The sequence below is a fragment of the Mobula hypostoma genome, chromosome 8 (genome assembly GCF_963921235.1).
Source record: "Mobula hypostoma chromosome 8, sMobHyp1.1, whole genome shotgun sequence".
NCBI lineage: Eukaryota > Metazoa > Chordata > Chondrichthyes > Myliobatiformes > Myliobatidae > Mobula > Mobula hypostoma.
In genome coordinates, this window is record NC_086104.1 from 17,286,513 (window position 1) to 17,310,804 (window position 24,292).

General features: G+C 45.8%; 1 protein-coding gene across 2 annotated transcripts in view; it reads right to left on the bottom strand.

Moving 5' to 3' along the window:
- riox1 (ribosomal oxygenase 1) overlaps window positions 1–6,106 on the bottom strand; it is a 91,184-nt gene extending 85,078 nt beyond the window's left edge. For both annotated transcript variants that reach the window (XM_063055526.1, XM_063055525.1), the window contains exon 1: window positions 6,013–6,106. In XM_063055526.1, coding sequence (XP_062911596.1) covers window positions 6,013–6,084 — 72 coding nt within the window. In that variant the 5' untranslated portion in view covers window positions 6,085–6,106. The remainder of the gene's footprint in view (window positions 1–6,012) is intronic.
- Between the last annotated feature and the right edge of the window lie 18,186 nt (window positions 6,107–24,292).

Sequence of the window (24,292 nt, forward strand, 5' to 3'; positions counted from 1 at the left end):
TATGTGAAAAATAATACATAAATAATTAAATATTTAATACTGAGAGCATGAGTGGCAAAGTCCTTGGAAGTGAGTCCATATAGGTTATGGAATCAGTTCAGATTTAAAAAAGGAAGTTATTCACGCTGGTTCAGAAGGCTGAGAGTTGAGGAGGAGTAACTGTTCCTGAACCTGGTGGTGTGGGGCCCAAAACTCCTGTACCTTCTTCCTGATAGCAGCAGCAAGAAGATAGCGTGGCCTGGAAGGTGGGGTCCTTGATGATGCATAATGCTTTCTTACCGCAGCCCTCCTTGTAGGTTTGCTCAAAGGTTTGGAGTTCAATGCAAACTCTAGAAAGGCTGGTTCATAATGGAAAGCCAGCCTGAACTTACTTATCTGAATAGTGGCAGCAGCAAACAAGCCACTTTGATCTCCACATTATATTAAGAAGATCAGTCATAGCTCCCAATCCTGATCACTGCACATCACGATACATAATTATTACACTGAATTGAAATATTTCAAACAAAATCTTGTGCTGCCTTATTAACACTAGATAATCAAATAATTTGACTTCATTTCTGGGATCAAACAGTGACCTTGACTGAACCATAGTCTGAATTGAATTGAATTGACTTCATTACTTACATCCTTCATAGACAGCAGTAAAAATCTTTACTTGAGGTCTCTGTCTAAATGTGCAATTTATAATAAATATTATGTACAACAGGATTGTCAATATAACATAGAAATTCAGTTGCGTAAGCATGAATTAAGCAGTCTGATGGTCTGGTGGAAGAAGCTGTCCCAGAGCCTGTTGGTCCTGGCTTCAATGCTGTGATATCGTTTCCCGGATGGTAGCAGCTGGAACAGTTTGTGGTTGGGGTGACTTGATCCTTCAGGCCCTTTTTACACACTTGTCTTTGTAAATGCCCTAAATAGTGGGAAGTTCACATCTACAGATGCACTGGGCTGTCCGTACCACTCTCTGCAGAGTCCTGCGATTGAGGGAAGTACAGTTCCCATACCAGGCAGTGATGCAGCCAGTCAGGATGCTCTCAATTGTGCCCCTGTAGAAAGTTCTTAGAATTTGGGGGACCACACCAAACCTTCAACTGTCTATGGTGAAAGAGGCGCTGTTGTGCCTTTTTCACAACATAGCTGGTATGTACAGACCACGTGAGGTGATGTTTATGCCGAGGAACTTAAAGCTGTTCACTCTCATCTCCAGATCCATTGATGTCCAGGGGTTAGGCTGTCTCCATTCCTCCTGTAGTCCACAACCAGCTCCTTTGTTTTTGTGACATTGAAGGACACGTTGTTTTCTTGACACCACTGTCAGGGTGATAACTTCCTCTCTGTAGGCTGCCTCAATATTATATGGGATGAGGCCAATCAGTGTAGTGTCGTCAGCAAATTTAATTAGCAGATTGGAAGTGTGGGTGGCAACAAAGTCATGGGTATATAGAGTGTAAAGGGCCACAGCCCTGAGGGGCACCTGTGTTGAGGGGCAGAGGTGAGGGAGCCCACTCTTACCACCTGCTGGCAATCTGACAGGAAGTCCAGAATTCAGCTACATAAGGCAAGATGAAAACCGAGGCCTCTGAGCTTCTTGTCGAGCCTGGAGGGAATTATGGTGTTGAATGCCGAACTGTAGTCCAAAAGCAGCGTTCTCACATAAGCATCCCTCTTCTCCAGATGTGCAAGGACGGTGAGCAGAGCTGTGGCTATTGCATTGTCTGTTGATCAATTGTGTCGGTAGGCGAATTGTAGGGGGTTCAGTGTGGGTGGCCACATGCTGCAGACGTAATCCTTGACCAGCCTCTCAAAGTATTTGCTTATTATTGAGGTGAGAGCAACAGAACGCCAGTCGTTCAGACATGTTGCCTTGGTCTTTTTAGGTACAGCGACAATGGTGGATGTTTTGAAGCAGGAGGGCACTCTGCACTGGGAGAGAGAGATTAAAAATGTCTGAAAATACACCTGCCAGTTGTGCCCGCCCTGGGATGCCGTCTGGTCCCGCAGCCTTGTGCTGTCCACCCGTAGGAAACACCTGTGTACTTCGGCCTCAGAGATGACCAAGCTGCCAGTCGCATCATCTGCAGGTCTCCTCAGGGGCTCAGTAATGGCAACATCAAATCGAGCGTAAAGAAGATTTAGCTCATCTGGAAGAGAGGCATCGATGTTGGAAACTTCACTGCATTTAGTCTTGAAGTCTGCGATGGTGTGCAGACCTCGCCATAAGCCGCGTGTGTTGTTTGTGGAAAGTTGAGTTTGAATCTTGTCCCTGTATTGTTGTTTCACTGCCTTGATGACTTTGCGCAGATCATAGCTGCATTTCTTGAGATCTTGCTGATTACCGGCAGTGTAAGCTTTGTCTCATGCGGTAAGTGCTGCTCGAACGGAAATATTCGGAACTGTTGATCCAGGGTTTCTGATTTGGAAAGACCCTGATCGATTTCTGGGGGACAACATCCTCAATGCACTTCCCGATGAAACTCGTGTTTGACTCCTTCTGTGAACTCGGAGACACCCTCCTCATGGAAGACATTCCAGTCAACGTCATCAAAGCAGTCCTGCAGCATGGAGGCCAATTGGTCGGACCAACAGTGGATGGTTTTAACTATGGCCCCCTCTTGTTTCAGTTTCTGCCTGTATTTTGGCAGCAGAAAAATGGAGGAGTGATCTGATTTTCCAAATGGGAGGCAGAGGAGCACTTTGTAAGCATTGCGGAAGGGAAAGTAGCAGTGGTTGAGCATGCTATCTCCTCGTGTGCTCACCCGGATGTGTTGGCAAAAGGCCTTTGACAAGGTGCCACACATGAGGCTGCTTACCAGGAGCCCATGGTTTTACAGGAAAGATACTAGCATGAGTAGAGCATTGGCTGATTGGCTGGAGGTAAAGAGTGGGAATAAAGGGAGCCTTTTTTGATTGGCCGAGTGGTATTCCGCAGCAGTCAGCGTTGGGACCGCTTCTTTTTATATTGTATGTCAATGATTTGGATGACAGATTAGCTTTGAGGCCACTACAGATGATATGAAGACAGGTGGAGGGGCAGGTGGTGTTAAGGAAGCAGGGAAGTTGCAGAAGGATCTAGATAGATTAAGAGAATGGGCAAAGAAGTGGCAGATAAAACAGTGTTGGGAAGTGTATGGTCATGCACTTTGGTAGAAGGAATAAAAGCATACACCATTTTCTAAAAGGCTAGAAAATTCAAAGATCTGAGTTGCAAAGGGACTTGGGAGTCTTTGTGCAGGATATCCTAAAGGTTAAATTTGTAAGTTGAGTCAGAGGTGAGGAAGGCAAATGCAATGTTAACATTCATTTTGAGAGGACTAAAATATAAAAGTAAGGATGTAATGCTGAGGCTTCATCTGAGGCTATATAAGGCACTGGCGAGGCCTCATTTGGAGTATTGTGAGCAGTTTTGGGACCCTTACTGATTTGCTGACATTGGAGGGGGGGTCAAAGGAAGTTCAGGAGAATGATTCTGGGAATGAAAGGCTTATCATTAAATCTATCGAATATTTAAAGGCCTAGAAAGAATAGATGTAGAAAGGATGTTTCTTATGGTGGGGGAGTCTAGGACCTGAGGGCACAGCCTCACAATAGAAGTAAGTCCATTTGGAACAGAGATGAGGAGAAATTTCTTTAGCCAGATGGTGGTGAATCTGTGGAATTCGTTGCCTCAGGCTGCAATGGAAGCCAGGTCATTGAGTGTATTTATTTAAGGCAGAGGTTGATCGGTTCTCAGTTAGTCTGGGTATGAAAGACTATGGAAAGAAAGCAGGAAAATGAGGTTCAGAGGGAACTGGATCAGTCATTTTGAAATGGCAGAGCAGACACGATGGGCCGAACAGCCTAATTCTCTGAGGCCCAAAACACTGGTTTTAAATTTATCTAGAACAAAATTAAATTAACTCTAGTCACTAGTAATATCTCTAGACTCACATCAAGGTTCGTTAAGGTTGTTATTGCTGGGGTTGGTAATGGGGACAAGCTCACACTACCTATTAAATGCTTCCAACGGTGTGCGTCTCAAATAGCCTCTGGCAACCAAGTCTAGCTCCTGGCCTTCACGTGTGGCTTAGCTAATAAGCCTGGCGGAACCATTTCTACTGACAGAAGGGACAAAGGCAGGCTACTGGCACCTTAAAATCAGTCGCTTCAGGCAGACAGGGCTCGTTAGGTATGGTTGGCAGCTCATCCAGAAGGAAAACTCTGCTCTCAAACCTCCGCTGCCTTGTTGTTATACCCACTCAAGGGGAAGGCTTCAGGAGTAAACCCCGAGGGAAAAATCCAGGAGCTGGAGCCCCTAAGGCAGTCCTACGTTGAGTTCAATACTGACAGGCAACTCCTCGACGCTGCTGGTACCAAACTCTGCCGTCCCTTTAGGTTCATCAGATGTGTGGAGAGGGGGAGCTTGCTACGTGGACAACAGCTTGCTCTCAGTATTGTACTGCCCTGGCTTGCATATTCGACAGCTAGGACACAACATCCATAGTCAACCCTGACCGACGGAGGCCTCCTTCACTCACGTCAATGCAGATAGTCGGTCAACCATGAACATTGCGTGAAATACCTGAGGCAACCTCCGAATGACTGATTCAACTGTAAGCACCATTAGAAACATCAGCTTAGAACCTTATTAAATGTGTTTCCCCAAAACCAATCACCTGAAAACCAAGATGCTTTTACAAAACTTGACTCAATAGTTTTTTTAAGATGTGCACTACAGTTTCAGCATGCTTAAACATGATGATGCAGTTCGACATATGTATTCCAGTAGATCAAACAACGGGCTCACTTCTGACAGAATTGTGCCATGCAATTGAGAAAACGAACAGCTGAGTTCACTAACTACAATATCCCTTTGGCTATAATACCTTTTCCAATCATACCAGAATACGCAAGTCTGTTTGTCTGGCGCATCCCAAAGCCGCTAGACCAGAAGGGACCAGGGCTCGGATAACGGGGAGGAGGGGAGGAGGGGAGGATAAAGACAAGCGAGACTGAGGAAAGGAGGCAGATAACCAGGGACGGGAGTGTGAGCTAACATGAAGTTCAAGGGGGAAAAGGTGGAGGGTGAATGTGGTGGGGAGGTGTGAGGTGGGGTAAAACTTGTTGGGGAACGTGTGCTGAATACGTGGGGATTCACTGGGGTGAATGTGTTGTGATCCTTGGGGAAGACAGGTCCCTGTGTTGAGGCAGATGTGAACGTGCGGGGAAGGAATGAGAAAGGTATTCATTGGGTGGAAAGGGGCTGTTACTTGGTGGCAGGGTGACCGGTGACCAGTGACCAGTGCGGAGGTCCCCACGGTAGTGCAACGGTTAGTGTATTTCTATTACACCTCGGGGCGTTGGAGGTTGGAGTTAAATTCCAACCTCATCTGTAAGGGGTTTGTCCATCCTCCCTGCAGAATGCGAGGGTTCCCTCTCGGTGCTCTGATTTCCTCCCACAGTCCAAAGACACGGAGGTTTGCAGGTTAATTGGTGATTGTAAATTGTCCTGTAACTAGGGTTGCTTCTCCGGGTGGGGGGGGGGGGGCGGCTTGAAGGGCCTATTCCACACTTTGTCTATAAATAAACAGTTATGTGGAGACAGGGATATTACCTCTGAAGGGAGAAGAGTCTGGGTGAGCTGAAGGGGTTGTTGGAAGCCGGGGTACAGTCTGCGGCTGGGGATGTTTGAGGTGGAAATCTGTCTGTGAAGGAGGGTGTTTGGGGGTCTATTAGAGGAGGGTGTCTGCCTATGGAGGTTCAGTGTTTGGAGAGAGTGTTTTTGTGCGGAGGAGGGGTCTGTCTGTGAGGGAAGGGGGCTGTTTTCTGGGGGGGGTGTTTGAGGGAGTACTTGGGGCTGACAGCGGGAGGTGAGGGGTTTTTATGGAGAGGTGTTGACCGTGGAGCGGCCTGGTCTGTCCGGCAAAGAATGCTTCTTCCCAGGGGCTTCCTCAGGCGGTTCTGTTCCCTGCCGCGCCACTGGAATCCCAGTAGTCGCCTATCGCCCGACATGTCCCGGCCCCGGTGACTGACCTGACCGGGAAGCTCCCCGTCCATCATCACCGCCTGGTACACAGAGAACGCCGACACACGAGGCTCCGCCATCGCTCCCCGCCTGCGTCATGACGTACCTCCGGACGGTTCCGCCAATTGGAGCACGCTGTCCCGTAGCTCCGCCCACACCCGGGAGGGTTGACTTTATGAATGAAACGCCAGAAATCCTAATGAACTTCACTAACTCCAACAAGGGTTTTTGTAGGGACTCCTCTTCAATAGTCAGCTAATCAGCAGAACACAGGAAATGTAAAATATCAGAATTAGGTCTATTATCACCGGCATGCGACGTGAAATTTGTTAACTTAGCAGCAGCAGTTCGATGCAATACATAATCTAACAGAGAAAAACAAAATAATAAATAAAATAAATCAATAATAATAATAAATAAACAAGTAAATCAATTACGTATATTGAACAGATTTTAAAAACGTGAAAAAACAGAAATACTGTATATTAAAAAAAGTGAGGTAGTGTCCAAAGCTTCAATGTCCATTTAGGAATTGGATGGCAGAGGGGAAGAAGCTGTTCCTGAATCGCTGAGTGTGTGCCTTCAGGCTTCTGTACCTCCTACCTGATGATAACAGTGAGAAAAGGGCATGTCCTGGGTGCTGGAGGTCCTTAATAATGGATGCTGCCTTCCTGAAACACCGCTCCCTGATGATGTCCTGGGTACTTTGTAGACTAGTGCTGGAGCTGAATAAATAATGTCCCACCTGATATGCTGTACGCTCTCCAGTGGTCACAGTAGTAACGTGTGATGGAAGGTCAAGCCTACCAGTGGACTCCTCAGTCGACCTCAAACCAGGTCAACAGCATCTGGACCTGCAGGCGGCCGGCCGAGTGTGGGTGAAGAGAGAAAGGGAATGGATCCAGCTCCTTTGACTTGGCGGACATTTGGGGAAATCTCCACCCCGTCTCCTTCACCAAAGGGTGGCCTGAAGGAGGGGGCTTTCGGATCATCTACGTTTCACAGGCCTGTGTCTCAGCGGGCTCCTGCAGCCAGGATGACAAAAGGGTGTTATCACCCTGGAGGACCACATGAATAGCGATTGTGCTTCATAGAAAAGACATGCAGTCACTACTATCCTTTTCTTCTTTTACCTCGTTATTTGATTTTGTACTATTTCATTATATTTGTAATTTATAAATGTTTCTACCTTTGCACTACACTGCTGCCACAAACCAACAAATTTTGTGTCAACACATACTCAGCAGGTTAGACAGCATCTATGGAGATGAATAAACAGCCGACGTTTTAAGCTGAGATCCTTCTTCGGGACATGTCAGGGATAATAAATCTAATTCTGATTCTGAACCAGCCACACTGAGTGTATAAGTGGGACAACACCAAGTACATAAAAAATATTACATCATGTTTTTCCTCTGTATATATATTTATTGCAAATGATTTTTTAAAATAAAAAGAACATGGTAGTGTAGTGGTTAGCACAACACTTTACAGTGCCAGCAACTCAGGTTCAATTCTCGCCACTGTCTGAAAGGACTTCTGAAAGGTTCTCCCCATAACCACGTAGGTTTCCTCCCACAGTCCAAAGACGTAACGGTTGGTAGGTTAATTGGTCACTGTAAATTGTCACATGACTAGGCTAGGATTAAATCTGGTATTCCTGGGTGGAGCAGCTCGAAGGACCGGAAGCTCCTACTCGGTGATGTATCTCAATAAATAAAAAATACACTTGGACCTGCACCTTCATTGGGTCTGGGAGGATGGGAATTAGTGGAGCTTAGGTTGCATGGGAAATTGGGCAAGGGGATGATGGGACACAGATACGTGGGCAGGGGAGGGAGAGGTAGGCTTTGTCTGGAGCTCAGGTTCTCTGACCTGAGCCTGTGCCTCAAGGGGTTCGAGTGATATTGGATGGTCATGAGGGAGAATGGGGAGGGGGTGGCAATGCCAAGGAAAATGGGCAAAAGTAACTATTTCATGACAATATCTGAGAAAGAGTGTTGCATTGTGTCAAAAATCAGAAAGTGTAGATAGTGGGATTCTGAAAACTTAATTGGGTGTTCATACTTCATTCTGTTCTACACTGCAGAAAACACCACTGACCGCTCTGCAGGTCACCACTGCTCAATCCACAGGCAAGTCCAGGGAGGTGCAGGAGCATTTACTGGACTGCTTTGAACTGGAGGACTGGCCATTATTCAATGGTTCGTCTTCAGATCTGAATGAATATGCCACGGACAACATCAACTTCATCAAGACCTGCATTAATAGGTGTGTGCCTTTGAGGACATTCCCAGTTTTCCAATCCAGAACGTCTGGGTGACTTAGAAGATTCGCAGTCTGCTGAGGGCTAGATCTGTGGCATTCAAAGATGTGATCCAGAACTCTACAACAAATTGGGGCCACGGTAGTGTAGCAGTTAGCGTGATGCTACCTCAGCTTGGAGTGTTCCAAGGTTCAGAGTTCAATTCAGGAGCTGTTCTGTAAGGAGACTCTGTAAGTCTTCCCTGTGGAATGTGTGGATTTTCTTTGGATCCTCCCGTTTCCTTCCACAGTCCAAAGGGTAAGTTAACTGGTAATTATAAATTGCCCCGTGATTAGGTTAGGGTTAATTGGGTTTGTCAGGGGTTGCTGGGGTAGGCCGGAAGGGCCTATTCCATGCTGTATTGCTGAATAAGGTTTTAAAAAAACCCTATAAAAAGCTATTATGCTATTTCTTGCTGAAGCCTAACAACATGAACAGCAGTGATGATTCACTCTCCATTGAGCTCAATGCTTTCTATGCACAATTTGTAAGAAAGGTTAGACCACACCTATGTGAATCCCCACAGCATCCAGTGACCCTGTGACCTCCGTCTTGAAAGCTCATTTCAGAACAGCCTACACGATGTCAGGCCCCAACGCCTGACTGGCCACTGAAAACTAGTGCCAACCAACAGATTGCAGGGTTCAAGGACATCATAATTGAATTGAATTGACTTTATTGCTTACATCCTTCATATTCACAAGGAGTAAAGATTTTAATGTTACATCTCTGTCTTAATGTGCAACGTGCAATTTATAGTAATTTAAATGTACGGCAGGACTGTCAATTAAACATGAAAACATAGTTGCATCAGCATGAATTAATCAGTCTGATGGCCTGGTGGAAGAAGCTGTCCCGGAGCCTGTTGGTCCTGGCTTTTATGCTGCGATACCGTTTTCGGTAACAGCTGGAATAGATTGTGGTTGGGGTGACTCGGGTCCCCAATGATCCAACGGGCCCTTTTTACACACCTGACCTTGTAGATGTCCTGAATCATGGGAAGTTCACAACTACAGATGCGCTGGGCTGTGCGCACCACTCTCTGCAGAGTCCTGCGATTGAGGGAAGTACAGTTCCCATACCAGGCAGTGATGCAGCCAGTCAGGATGCCCCTATAGAAGGTTCTTAGGATCTGGGGGCCAATACCAGACTTGTTCAACCGTCTGAGGTGAAAGAGGTAGTGCTGGCATTTTTCACCGCACAGCCGGTATGTACAGACCATGTGAGATCCTCGGTGATGTTTATGCCAAATAACTTAAAGCTGTTCCCCCTCTCAACCCCAGATCCACTGATGTCAATAAGGGTTAGCCTGTCTCCATTCCTCCTGTAGTCCACATCCAATTCCTTTGTTTTTGCGACATTGAGGGAGAAGTTGTTTTCTTGACACCACTGTGTCAGGGTGATAACGTCTTCTCTGTAGGCTGCATCGTTATTACTTGAATCTTTCACTGTTGCAATCAAACATTCCTTCCTGCTTCAAAAGAGCATCAATCATGCCAGCGCCCAAGAAGAGCATGGTGAGCTGCCTCATAGAGTTATTGAGAAGTACATTACAGAAGCAGGCCCTTTGGCCCCTCTAGTCCATGCTGAAACCATTTAAACTGCCTATTCCCATTGACCTGCACCAGGACCATAGCTCTCCGTACCCCTACCATCCATGTCTCCATCCAAACTTCTAAACATTGAAATTGAGCTTGCTATCATGGAGGGCTTCCAGACCGGTTGGGCTGACCGGAAGTGCACTGAGAGCGGTAAGTGTAAAGGAGTTGGGGGCCTGCTGTTCTGGTTAACAACAGATGGTGCAATCCTGGTCATATTACGATCGAGGAACGTGTTTGTAGCCTGAATATTGAACTTTCTGCTGTTGGACTCCGGCCATAATCCACCGAGATACAACACTGGGCATCATGGGAAGTTATTCCTGCCTGTGGCCATCGAACTTTGCAGCTCCTCCCGTGGAGGGTCAGACACCCTGAGCCAATAGGCTGGTCCTGGACTTATTTCCATCTGGCATAGTTTGCATATTGTTGTTTGATTGTTTGTGGTTTTTGTATTTCTATATTTATGCTCTATTCTTTGTTGGTGCAGCTGTAACGAAACTCAATTTCCCTCGGGATCAATAAAGTATGTCTATGTCTATGTCTATGTCTATATACCACTTGTACCAGCAGCTCGTTCCAGACTTTCACGACCCTCTGAGTGAAGAACCTTCTCCACATGTTCCCCTTAAACTTCTCACCGTTCACCCTTGACCCATGACCTCTGGTTCTTTTCCCACCCAACCCCGGTCGAAAAAGCCTGCTTGCATTCACCCTATCCATACCCCTCATAATTTTATATACCCCTATTAAATCTCCTCATCATTATCTAGTAGCACACACATACCACAATGAAGTTCTTTGAGAGGTTGGTCATGGTTAGAACTAACTGCTGTCTAACCAAGGACCTGGATCTGCTGTAATTTGTCTACCGCCACAAGAAGTCTTAAACTGATGCAGTCTCACTGGCTCTCCACTCTGCCTTGAACCACGTGGACGACAGCAATACCTTCATCAGGCTGCTGTTTATCAGAATCAGGTTCATTATCACTGACATACTTTGAGAAATTTGATGTTAATAAAGCTGGTTCTGATTCTGAATCTGATTATGGACATTAGGAAGGGGAATTTGTGTGGGAACATGCTAGCTCACTGCAGTATCTGTGGTGGAAAGGGTGAGCAGCTTTAAGTTGCTGGGTTTCACCATCTCCAAGGACCTGTTCTGGGCCTAACACATGGCATCACGATGAACGCACATCTGGTGCTCCACTTCGTTAGGAGCTTGAGATTTTCTATGTCACCAAAACATCCAATAAATTTCTATAGATGTACGGTGAAAAGCGTTCTGACTGGAACTTCTATACCAGGCTCTGATGCAACTAGTGTACAGGATCTAAAGAGGCTCAGCCAGCTCCATCATGGACACACCCACCCCTTCTTTCAGGACATCCTTAAGACACAGTGTGTCGAGCAGGTGGCATCCATCAGTAAGAACCCTCTCACCCTCGGGACATGGCCTCTTTGCTTTGCTACCATTGTGAAAGAGGTACATGAGCTTGAAGACCCACACTCAACAATTCAGGGACAGCTTTTTCCCCTTAACCATCAGGTTTCTGAATGGTTCATGAAGACGATCTTGCAACTCCTCTTGTGCACTATTTACTTATGTGCTTATTTATTTGTCTGTTAGTTTATTTCCAAGGTTGTCAAGCCAAGGAGTGGTAGAGGGGACAAGCTCTCTGACAACCAAGTCCAACTCCTGGCCTTCTCATGTGGCTTAGCCTCTAAGCCCGGCTGAACTGTTTCTATTGACAGAAGGGGTGAAGGCGGGTCCTGGCACCTTATAACCAGTGCTGCGGGTAGATGGAGCTCGTCAGCCTGGGAAGGCAGTCCATCTAAAAGAGGGAAAACTCTGATTTCAAACCTCCGCTGCCTTGCGGCCATACCCACTCATGGGAAAGGCTTTGGGAGTAAACCCCGAGGACAAATCTGGAGCTGGAGTCCCTAAGGCAGTCCGACGTTGCCTTCAACCTCGTTCTGGCAACTCCTGCGATGACACTGGTGCCAAGCTGTATTGGCCCTTGCCCTTCCCTCGGACAACATCGGTGGCATGGAGAGGGGAGACTTGTAGCATGGGCAACTGCCGGTCTTCCATACAACCTTACCCAGGCCTGTGCCCTGGAGAGGACACTCCAGTAAACGTCCCAGGCGCAGATCCATGGTCTCGCGAGACTAACGGATGCCACCACATTGTTTATTTATTGTAATTTTACGTCTTGCACAAAACAAGTACATTTCACAACTTATCAGTGATAATAAACCCAATGTTGATTCTGATTCTAACATGAGAGTGAACAACTGCTGTTAATCCACAGCTGATGGTTTTGGGTAACTATTTGCGGCACAGACATCATGACGTTTCTGGACGACTGGAAATTGCAAGGCTGAATTCTCTGATCCAAGGATTTCCAATTAGAGACTACAATTACTTAGCGATGGTTATCGAAACCAGCGGAAGTTGTCTTCTGTAGTATTGCCCTAAGAAGCATCTCTAAAACAGATCAGCAGAATGGCATTATCTCAGTGATGGTATGGATATACATGTAGTAAAACCAAGTCTCAATTGTCCTCCCTCCTGTCTTTGGATCAAGACCTTACTCTGTGAAGTTTATGCAGGAGGGAAACTGGCAACTCCACTCCACAATACGTAAATGAAACATCCCCACTGATTCTGGGGATCTCTGGCCCACGTTCACTCAAGGTGGACAAGGAGGATTTTGGATGCTGTTGGGAAGCTCACGTCCATGCATCAAGAGCTCGGAGAAGAGGCACCCAACCAGCAAACGGTGTGCACCACCTCACAAATTACCCACCAGTCTACCTCCTGTCCTGTCTGCGGTTTCCACATGCAGCTCAGCAGCCACCTCTGCACCCACTAAATCAATCTTCTCAGCGTTGAGTGACAGCCTAAGAATAAAAGAGCTCAGTGGCACGTGCAAGGCTTTGCTGCGAGCTCTTGCTTCAAAGATTACTCGCTCGGCTGCAAAGCCTTCTGTGATGCCCTGAAACTGTGCGAGGAGCTACAGAGCTTTTTTTATTTTTATTTATTTTAGAGTGACAAGTCCTTCCAGCCCAATGAGCCCACACCACCCAATTACACCCATGCAACCAATTGTCCGACTAACCCACACATCTTTGGAATGTGGGAGGAAACTGGAGCACCTGGAGGAAACCTACACAGTCACAATAGATCATGCAAATTCCTTCCAGACGGTGGCAGAATTGACCCCGGATTGCTACTGTTGTAATAGCATTCCACTAACAGCTGCACTATCGTGCCACAATTCTCGGTCAAGTGTGAAATCAGGGTAGTTAAGGATTATGGTGAGAAGGCAAGAGAATGATGCAGAAAATAATCAGTCATGATCGCATGGTGAGACAGACTCAATGGACCAAATGGCCTAATTTGCTCCTTTGTCTTACGGTTGTGACCATCACTGACTCCTCTTCCTCTCTGTTCTGAAGATTTTCACTCCAATCTCCTTCGTCCTGATTTAACAGATATCTGCTCTGCAACTTCCCTTTTACCAGAATAATTTGATTTGTCCTCTGTGCACCCTCATCTTTTCTTCATTTCCATAGAACACAGAAACCTACAGCACATTACAAGATCTTTGGCCCATGACGTTGTGCCAACCATGTAACCTACTCTAGAAACTGCCCAGAATTTCCCTACCGCATAGCGCTCTATTTTCCTAAGCTCCAATTACCTATCTAAGAGTCTCTTAAGAGTTCCCATTGTATCCGCCTCTACTACCATTGCTGGCCGTGCATTCCACGCACCCACCATTCTCTGTGTGAAAAACTTACCTCTGGCATCCCCCTTGTACCTGCTTCCAAGCACCTTAAAACTATGCCCCCTCGTGTTAGTCATTTTAGCCCTGGGGAAAAAGCCTCTGGCAATCCATATGATCAACGCCTCTCATTATCTTATACACCTCTATCAGGTCACCTCTCATTCTCCGTCACTCCAAGGAGAAAAAGCCAAGTTCACTCAACCTATTATCATAAGGCAGGCTGTCCAACCCAGGCAACATCCTTGCAAATCTCCTCTGCACTCTCTCTATAGAATCCACATCCTTCCTGTAGTGAGGTGACCAGAACTGAACACGTTACTCCAAGTGGGGTCTAACTAAAGTCTTGTATAGCGGTAACATTATCTCACAACTCTTGAATTCAGTCCCACGGTTGATGAAGGCCAACACGCCATACGCCTTCTTAACAACACTGTCAACCTGCACAGCAGCTTTGAGTGTCCTATGAACTCGGACCGCAAGATCTCGCTGATCCTCCACACTACCAAGAGTCTTCCCATTTCCATCTTTAGTTTTTCACTGAACCTTCCTCACCTCCTCATACTCACCTTCCCTTTGCTGGATTTTGCTCTTCTACACATGTGACAAACGGACCAGGCAACGATGGTAAGCATCCAAGAGTTGGAGTATCTGAGACTGGACTTGAGACATGACGTTGAGACCGAGACAAGAGCAGAGTTCTTGACTAGATGCTAGACGAGAACCTGAGGGGACAGAAATCCAAAAAAGCGATCACAGACTGAACTAAATTTGAGCCAATGAGTGAGTCCCAAATTTGAGTTCAGGTGCTCTTTAAATATTAAAATCCTGGCGCCAAAAAATGGCCGGCAATTAGCAGAGTGGGCCTAAATCTTTAAAGGGGCAGCGCCAGCTATCCCTCCTCCAGAGAATCAGAGCGTCCAAACCCCGGAAGCTGGCGTGGTCAAGTTCGCACCGTAACAACAGATGTCCTGACAGACAACCTTCATTGGTACCATAATGTCTTCCCACCCCCTGAACCTCCGCACTGAAGTTAAGAATTATCATCTGGTAAGTTTCAGAACTTGGTCCAAGTTCGTGGTATTATCCTCCCCTGCAGGTCACAATCTGATGTTCTGTTCTGCACGGATATTTTACATGAAACTGCAAAAGATTCTGTAATGAATTGTGGAGGTCAGTTTCAGACTGAGGCACATGGAATGGAATTTGTCATGCATTACAGAGGATGGGTATACATGAATCACAAACGAAGTCTGGACAGATAGAGGTCAGAATGAAGCTCACAGACTATAATTGCAATTGTTTTGAGAGACTGAGTTTGATCAGCTGCTTGGTGTCATCTGTGGGTAATATTCCTGTCTCTGGGTCAGAAGATTGTGAGTTCAAGACCCATAATGGCTGCCTGAACTCAAAAATCTAAGACGTTCCAGAAAGTTTTTTTCAGAATAAAATTTAAATGTTGTTTACATCAGCTCTCTCAGAATATAAAAGTTCTCATGGCACACTTTCAAAGAGAAAGGGAGTTCTAACAAGTGTCCCGAGCCAAGAAGTATCCCCTCAGTCAACATCAATAAAACTGATGATCTGGTCATTATCACATTACTGTACGTGGAGACTGCTAATTGAATACAGCATTTTCTAAACTATAACAGCAACTACTTCAAAAGTAGTTTTGGTTTTACAGGGCTTTGTTTTTTTTTGGGAGAAGGATGTAAATGGTGTTACATAAATGCAAGGTTTTAATGTGATAGTTTTGGAATGAGATTTCCCATTGCGAGGCAGAGCCCATGTATGCCAGGCACATTGTGGGTCTGATGCACAGTCTGGTCTGAGTTAGTTGCTATCAGGCAGAAAACATGTACGTTGTACCTCTGTGTACAGCAGTTTGGGTAATGGAAATTCATAAGCGACTGCCAAAACTTCTGAGATAATGGAATAAAGATTCACTTTTATAGAATTTATGTTCAATGTTCAAAGTGAATTTATTATCAAAGTACATATATATCACCATATTCTACCCTGAGATTCATTTTTTGTGGGCATTCACAGTAAATTCAAGAAACACAACAGAATCAATGAAAGACAGTAACCAACAGGACCGACAACCAATATGCGAAAGAAAACAAACATTCTAAATATACTAAGCAAAAAGAAAGTAATAATAATAATAAATAAATAAGCAATAGATATCGAGAGCATCAGATGAAGAGTTCCTGAAAGTGAGTCCAGAGGTTATGGGAATAGTTTAGTGAAGTTGAGTTGTGAGATGTAAGAAGTAGTGGATATGGCCCAGTCCATCACAGGTAAAGCCTTTCCCACCATTGATCACATCTACACGATGTTGCAGGAAAGCAGCATCCATCATCAAGGACCCCCACCATCCAGGTTTAGAAACAGAAATGCCATTAAGTGGAAAATTCTAGAAAAAGTAGTGGATACAACTCAGCCCATCACAGGTAAAGCCCTTCCCACGAATGAGCACACTTACATGGAGTGCTGCCACAGGAAAGCAGCATCCACCAGCGAGGAGCCCACCGTCCAGGCCATGCTCTCCTCTTGCTGCTGCCATCAGGAAGAAGGTACACGAGCCTCAGAACTCATACCACCAGGTTCAGGAACAGTTATTACCCTCAACCATCAGGCTCTCGAACCAAAGTGGATAACTGCACTTAACCTCACCTGCTCCATCATTGAAATGTTCCCACAGCCTCTGGAGTCACTTTCAAGGACTCTTCATCTCAAGTTATCAATATTTATTGCTCATTTATTTATTATTATTATTTCTCTTTTCATACTTGTGCAGTCTTTTGCACACTGATTGAACACCCAAGTTGGTGCAGTCTTTCATTGATTCTATTATGATTATTATTCTATTATGGATTTATTGAGTATGCCCAGAAGAAAATGATGTGTATGGTGACATATTTTTCTGTGATAATAAAGTTACTTTGGGCCTTGCCCACAAAGCATTGCTGTGTATTGTCAGTACCATCTTGAATATACACAGAAGAGAGTATCCTGATGGGGGTTTATTGTGCACAGTGGAGAGTATACTGACCAGTTGCATCATAGCCTGGTATGGATACCCTAATGCCCTTAAATGGAAAAGGGTAATAACTGTTCCCAAATAAAAAGTACTGGATACAGCCCAGTCTGACACAGGAAAAGCCCTCCCCTCCATTGAGCACATCTACCGTGAGCACAGCCACAGGAAAGCAGCATCCAGCATCAAAGTGCCCACCCTCCAGGCCACATCCTGTTCTTGCTGCTGTCATCGGGAAGGAGCCTTAGGTCCCACACCTCCGGGTTCAGGAACGTTTCTTACCCTTCAAGTATCAGGCTTCTGAACCAGTGTGGATAGCTTCACTGAACTGATTCCACAACCTATGGACTCACTTTCAAGGTTTCTACAACTCATGTTTTGGTATTATTCAGTTATTAAAAGCACTAATATTTGTTTTTCTGTGTATTTGCACAGTTGGCCTTCTTCTGCACCTCGGTTGTTTGTCAATCTTTATTTTGAGTAGTTTTTCATCGATTCTATTGCATTTCTTTGTTCTGCCCGCAAGAAACCATAAGAAACAACACCCTGAATCTAAGGGTAGCATGTAGTGACATGTATGTACTTCGATAATACATTAACGTTCAACTTGGAACGTTGAATGACTTTGAATGTAGAGGTTTTTTCTTTTAATCCTGTTATGTCAGACTCAACAAGAGGCCTAGAATTAATGTACAAGCAGTAGCTGCACATACTGTTAAAGAAACTGTCTTGCTCATAATTCCACATGTGTCAATGTTCTCATTTCATCCACCCTGATGGAAGTATTGAAAATTGAACAAGTCAGGCCACCTCTGGTTGGAGGTATGGGAGTAGCCCGGGGGATCTTTCAATCGGGGCGGTGGAACACTGATTTTAACTTCAGCACTGGGGCATGGCACGTAACTCTCCCCCTGCTGTTTTCTGAACGAAATCAAAGAAAAGCTACACACAAACAAAGACGGATACATAACAAAGGTACCCAAGAAGGCAAACTAAGTAAATACAAAAAAACCCACACAAATACTAGTAATAAACAACCTGAAATCCTTACTCTTCACAGACATCCACAAAACAGAGTAAAAACCCAAAGAATGAATGACAGAAGAATATTAGAACCCCAAAGGCCCCCCCCCGCACAAACAGCCCTCCCTCTCCCAAACAAGAAAAAATCCGCAGATGCTGGAGATCTGAGCAACACACACAAAATGCTGGAGAAACTCAGCAGGTCAGGGCAGCATCTAGGAAAAGAGCACAGTCAACGTTTTGGGCCGAAACCCTTCGGTAGAGAAAAACCCTCCCTCTCCCCCTACTTGTTCCTGCAGAAAGCCTCAGCACCCCCACTACCCACCAAGTAACAGCAAGCCCCCAGAGACCATGATCCTTAGACCATCAAAAACTACTGCCCATCCTAATACCTTGACATCTCACCAGGCCCCCTCTCTCACTAATGACTGAGAGAGAGATGTCACTCCTGCCACAGAGAGAAGGGAGGCCAACACCTTTCTGTTTTGATCTGCAGCATTGCTTATTTTGAGTTCTCCCAATTCAAGAATCAGAAAACTCTCTGCCAAAAAAAATAATAATCCCAAGAACATAAGTTGTAGGATTCTTGAAAGTGAGTCCATAGGATGTGCAATCAGTTCAGTGTGAAGGTGAGTGAAGTTATCCATGCTGGTTCAGGAGCCTGATGATTGAAGGGTAATAAATGTTTATGAACCTGGTGGTGTGGGGCTCCTGTACATCCTTCCTGATGGCAGGTGTGAGAAGAGAACATGGGTTGGATGGTGGGAGTAGTTGATGATGGATGCTGCTTTCTTGTGGCAGTGCTCCTTTGAAGATGCGCTCAAAGGCTTACAGTTCAATGCAAACTCCAGATAGGTTTGTTAATGAAGGAAGCCCAGTCCAATTTCGATGAATACTGAACTACTTTTCTTTTTATTTATTTGCACTGTTGGTCTTTTCTTTGCACAGTGGTTGTGTATTTGTCTGTTTATGTGTAGTTTTTAATGAAATTCTATTCCAGTAGACTCTGGCCGGTGGCGTAGTGGCGTCAGCACTGTACTTTGTGACGAAAGGTCCCGAGTTCGAATCCAGCCGGCTCCCCTGAACGCGTCCCATCCGTGCTGGGTTACGAGCTGGTGATCTCTTTGGAAACTCACCCAGCAGAAGGCAATGGCAAACCACTGCTGTAGTACGCGGTTCCCCACTATGTCAAAGAGGTGTGGAGGGAAATCGTCCGCTAACCGAAGAAACTCCGGATGCGACGTATCCTAGTAAATGCCAGCAAGAAAATTAATCTCAGTGCAGTATATGGTAATGTCTGTTCTTTGACAATAAACTTACTTTGAATTTTGAATGTGTTAGTAAAAGGATGGTGCTGCAGTGTGTGGGGACATGATGAGGATCTAAAAAAGCATCATATGCATTCTCTCTTGGCTCTGCCTCCATCAGTCGATGGAAATCCCGAATGGTTTTGTCAGCGTTGTCACATCTGCTGCAGCGTTTGCATGTTGGTGAATCAGTGCGTTAATGAATTGGGCAGTAGACTTGTAATTGAATTCGTTATCTAAATGGGCATCAGCATCTGCAGGCGCCAAGAATGGGGAGGGGGGAATTTCGTTTAAACCTATCAAATATTGAAGACCTCAACAGAGTGGTACAAACACGAGAAAACCTGCGCATGCAGGAAATCCAAGGCAACACTCACAAAATGCTGGAGGAACTCAGCAGACCAGACAGTATCTGTGGAAAAGAGTAAACAGTTGGCATTTTGGGCTGGGAACCCTCCATCAGGATAGAGTGGACTTGGAGAGGATGTTTTCAGTAGTGAGAGAGTCTGTGGCCGGAGGGCACAGCCTCAGAATACAAGGATGCCCCTTTAGAAAAGGGATGAGGTGGATTTTTTCTAGCCAGAGGTTAGTGAATTTTGTGGAATTCAATGCCAAAGATGGCTGTGGAGGCCAAGTCAGTGGGTATATTTAAAGTGGAGGTTGATAGCTTCTTGATTAGTGAGGGTGTCAAAGGTTACGAGGAGAAGGCAAGAGAGTGGGGTTGAGAGGGAGAATAAAGCAGCCAAGATCGAACTGTGGAGCATACTCAGTGGACCAAGACGCTTCGTTCTGCTCCGACGTCTTGTGGTCTAATGTGAGCATTGTTTTAAAATGAATTTGGAGGATATTCTCCAGCAGGCAGAGCTTGAGACTGCCTGGCCTATGTCTATCCTGCTGTGCTTGCGCACAGTTTCCGATGGTAATCTGCTTCACTGAGCAGCACCACACACTGAAAGTCTCCTGCCCTGTGGTCTGGCTCCCGTCCACGGGTTCAGCAGACCTGTGCTCCCACTCCATGCCCCCAACCACCCCGAAACTTGGTGATTCAGGCTCTGTCTGAAAGGCTTCTGTTGCCAGATGTCCATCCATCTTGGCACCAGGTTCAAGGACAACAATGAAGATCACTGGGACCTCATGCTGCTAGTAATTTGACATTCTACAGGCTGCTTAGTCCTTGCCCCAACACCATTCAACTTGACTGCAATTTCCAATACCATGAGATCTTTACCCCATGCTAAATATTGAAAATTATTCCATTGGGTGGCAGAGTGGAGATATGTCTCTACCAAAGGAGGTGTAAGGCGTTCCTTCCCTCTGCTAGCCTACATGTCACCCTGGAGCAAGGTGGAGCACCTCGTTAATCTCCGATCAGGGTCATGGGAAGCCATGGGAGCAGGTGGTGGATGGTCGTATGAGCAGCTGGTGATCATCATCATCATTAGCATTTGAAAAGTCCAAAACTATCACTATAATTTTATTTTATTTAGAGGAACAGCACAGTAACAGTTCTGGCCCAATGAGTGCACACTGCCCTATGACACACACGTGACCAGTTAACCTACTAACCTGTATGTCTTTGGAATGTGGGGAAAAAACGGATCACTTAGAGGAGACCTTCACGGTCATGGGGAGAGCATACAAACTTCTTAAAGACAGTGCGGGAGTTGAACTTGGGTTGTGAGTGCTGTAATAGCTTGGGGTTCCCAACCTGTGGTCCATGGACCCTTCTGTTAATGGTAGGGGATCATGGCAGGAAAAAAGTTAGGAACACCTCTGCTAACTGCAATACTTATATGTTGACCAATATGTGCTCATCCATCGTCAACATCGATGAGGACCTCGACACCATGATGATGGTGTCGAGACTAGCGCGTGATTTGGATTTAAGTGAGGGAGAGTTGCGCAGCGTCAGCCTCACTCTCTCTTCCCAATTCCCATCTGGGTCCAGTGGCAAGACAGAGTCGACATGGCTGGAGATGGTACTAGGCGCAGTGGATGACCAGGTCGACGTCTGTGTCTTGTCCTGCTCTACACGTTCCACGACGCTTGCAGAGACCGCTTTCTTGACCGTTGGACCTTCCATTGGTCTCGACCACTCAATCCGCCAGAGTCTGTCTTCACATGCTGGGATAGACAACTCCCTATCTCACCAAGGGTTTGAGACCCATCGGCTACCCTCACCTGGTTTAGCCGGCTTGTTGCCCGGGGTGTGGCCACTGTTGCATGTAAACAGCTACAGGGAGCCACAGGTGAGAGCTGAGTGCCAGGTGGGAACCAAAAGTGGACTAACCGCCTTGAAAAGGACATGACGTGTTCCCCCATCAGAGGTGTTACCCCTCCCTGACATCCCATACACCCCATACACACACCAATATGTAGTCAAATGGTAATGGCGGTAATGGGAATGGTGGGAATGACGGTAATGAGAATGGTGGGAATAGGGGTAATGGGAATGGTGGGAATGATGGTAATAGGAATGATGGGAATGACGGTAATGGAAATGGTGTAAATAGGAGTAATGGTGGTATTGGGAATGTTGGTAATGATGGTAATGAGAATGGTGGTAATGGGGTAATGGAGGTAATTCTCTCCCCCCCCCAATCTATTCCCTACTCTGACCTTTTACCTCTTCTCACTTGCCTATTACTTCCCCCTGGGTCCCCTCCTCCTTCCCTTTCTCCTATGGTCCACTCTCCTCTCATATTTTCTTCTGCAGCCCTTGACCTTTCCCACCCATCTGGCTTCACCTATCATCTCCCAGCTGGCCTCTTTCCCCTCACCCACCATTTAATTCAGGCATCTCCCTCCTTCCCTCTCAGTCCTGAAGGAGGTTCTCAGCCTGAAACATTGATTGTTTACATGTTTCCACAGATGCTGCCTGAGTTCCTCCGGCATTTTGTGTGTGTTGCTTTGGATTTCCAGCCTCTGCAGATTTTCTCATGTTTGTTCATTAAGATCATACGTACCTGTTGTCAATACAACTTTCCTGCGTTCTCCTCATTCGTATTTGACACTCCCTGTAGTTTAGAATATCGTCAATGACTCGGCCTCCGTAGCTCTCTGGGGTACAGAATGCCAGAGATTCACAACCTTTTGAGAGAAGAAATTTCTCATCTCCACCATTGTTTTTAAATATGCTTTTGTGTGTGTTTACTTAAAACTCTGTCTGTCTGTCTAGGTCCCATATCCGATGCGGACTTTGGTGACCCTGGTTTTCCATATAGATCTATCCATTGTTTTTTGGATGACTTCCATTTCCTTGATGTGTAGCCACCTGGCTAGGCTTTTGATGTACATAAGCCGATGTCTTCCTCTAGGATTGCTCCCCTCAATCTTTCCAGAGAGTATGAGTTTTTCTAGTTCATCTTTCCGCATGATGTGCCCTAGGAATCTGAGTTGTCTTTCTCTTATTGTTGGTATGAGTGATCGAACTGCTTGGGCTCTTCTGAGAACTTCTTCATTTGATACTTAAAACTAGGATGAGAAAATATTTAGTTAATTACTTCATCAACTGCCACCACCACCCCCCACCCCCACCAATAAAACAGAAGCTGATGGTGGCTTTGCATCCGATCCCGTTCTGGTCTTTTGTTTCCTGTGGATATGCAGAAGGTATACTATGCGTAGAGGTTAGTGAGATGCTATTACACATCTGGCATTGGAATTTGGAGTTCAATTCCGAAGCCCATCTGTAAGGAGTCCCCGTGGAATGTGTGGATTTCCCCCAGGTGCTCCGGTTTCCTCCCACATTCCAAAGACATAGCAGTTAGTAGGTTAATTGGTCATTGTAAATTGTCCTGTGATTAGGCTGCGGTTAAAATCGAGGGTTGATGAGCCCTACTGCTCGAAGTCTGCACTTACAATGACCAATTAACCTCCCAACTGTTATGTCTTTGGGACTGTGTGAGTAAACCAGAGCACCCAGAGGAAACACACATGGTGGCAGGGAGAACGTACAACAGACAGTGGCGGGAATTGAACCTGGATCGCTGGTACTGTAAAGCGTTGTGCTGACCATTACGCTACCATGCTACATCTTTCTCAAACGCTGCTGGCAGTGTCAAGGGCAGATTTATTATTCAAATCTTGTTGCCATGAGGAGTGGTGACTCCAAAACATAAAACTAATTAAACAAAAAACATGCTTGTACTCTTAGTTTTGTTTTTACTTTAAGTGAGGTACGCACATATGACAAGGTGGCATGAAGACGTTATTGTTTTATCTTATTCTACCTCACTGTTGTACCATTGTAATCAATTGATCTGTATGAACGTTAGAAATGACATGTCTTTCACTGTACCTCCATATATGCAACAATTGTTCTTTCCATGACCATGATTGTTCCTGGCAAATTTTTTCTACAGAAGTGGCTTGCCGTAGCCTTCTTTTGAGCAGTGTCATTACAAGATGGATGGCCCCTGCCATTATCAATACGCTTCAGAGATTGTCTGCCTGGCGTCAGTGGTTGCATAACCAGGACTTGTGGTATGCACCAGCTGCTCATACGACCATCCACCACCTGCTCTCGTGGCTTCCCATGACCCTGATCCAGGGACCTAAGCAGCTGCTACACCTTGCCCAAGGGTGACTTGCAGGCCAGTGTAGGGAAGGAGCATCTTACTTCTCCTTTGGTAGAGACATATCTCCACTCCGCCACCCAACATGTGACAATAATAAATCTACTTACCAGCGTAATAAAAGATCCCTCTCACCCCAGTCATTCCAACTTCTCCCATCTCCATCGGGCAGAAGATCCAAAAGCTTGAAAACTCGTACCACCAGGACCAATGATAACTTCTATCCCAATGTTATACTCTTGAACGGAGATAGCGTACGATAATGATGAATTCTCGATCTCTCATTCCACCATGTCATGGCCCTTGCATTCTATGTATCTGCCTGCACCTCAAGTTCTCTGTAGCGGTAACACTATATTCTGTACCTGCTTTCCTTTTGGCACTACCTCGATGTACTTATTTATGGAATGATCTGTTTGGACAGCATCACCGCCTGGCATTGGGGGGGGCGGGGATGGGGGATGGGGGAAGGGGGTCTACTGCACAGGGTCGAAGCAAGCTGCAGAGAGTTGTAAACTTAGTCAGTTCCATCATGAGCATTAACCTCCATAGTATCCAGGACACCTTCAAGGAGCGACGTCTCAAAAATGCGTGTCCATCATTAAGGACTCCCATCACCCAGATTATGCCTAGTTCTCATT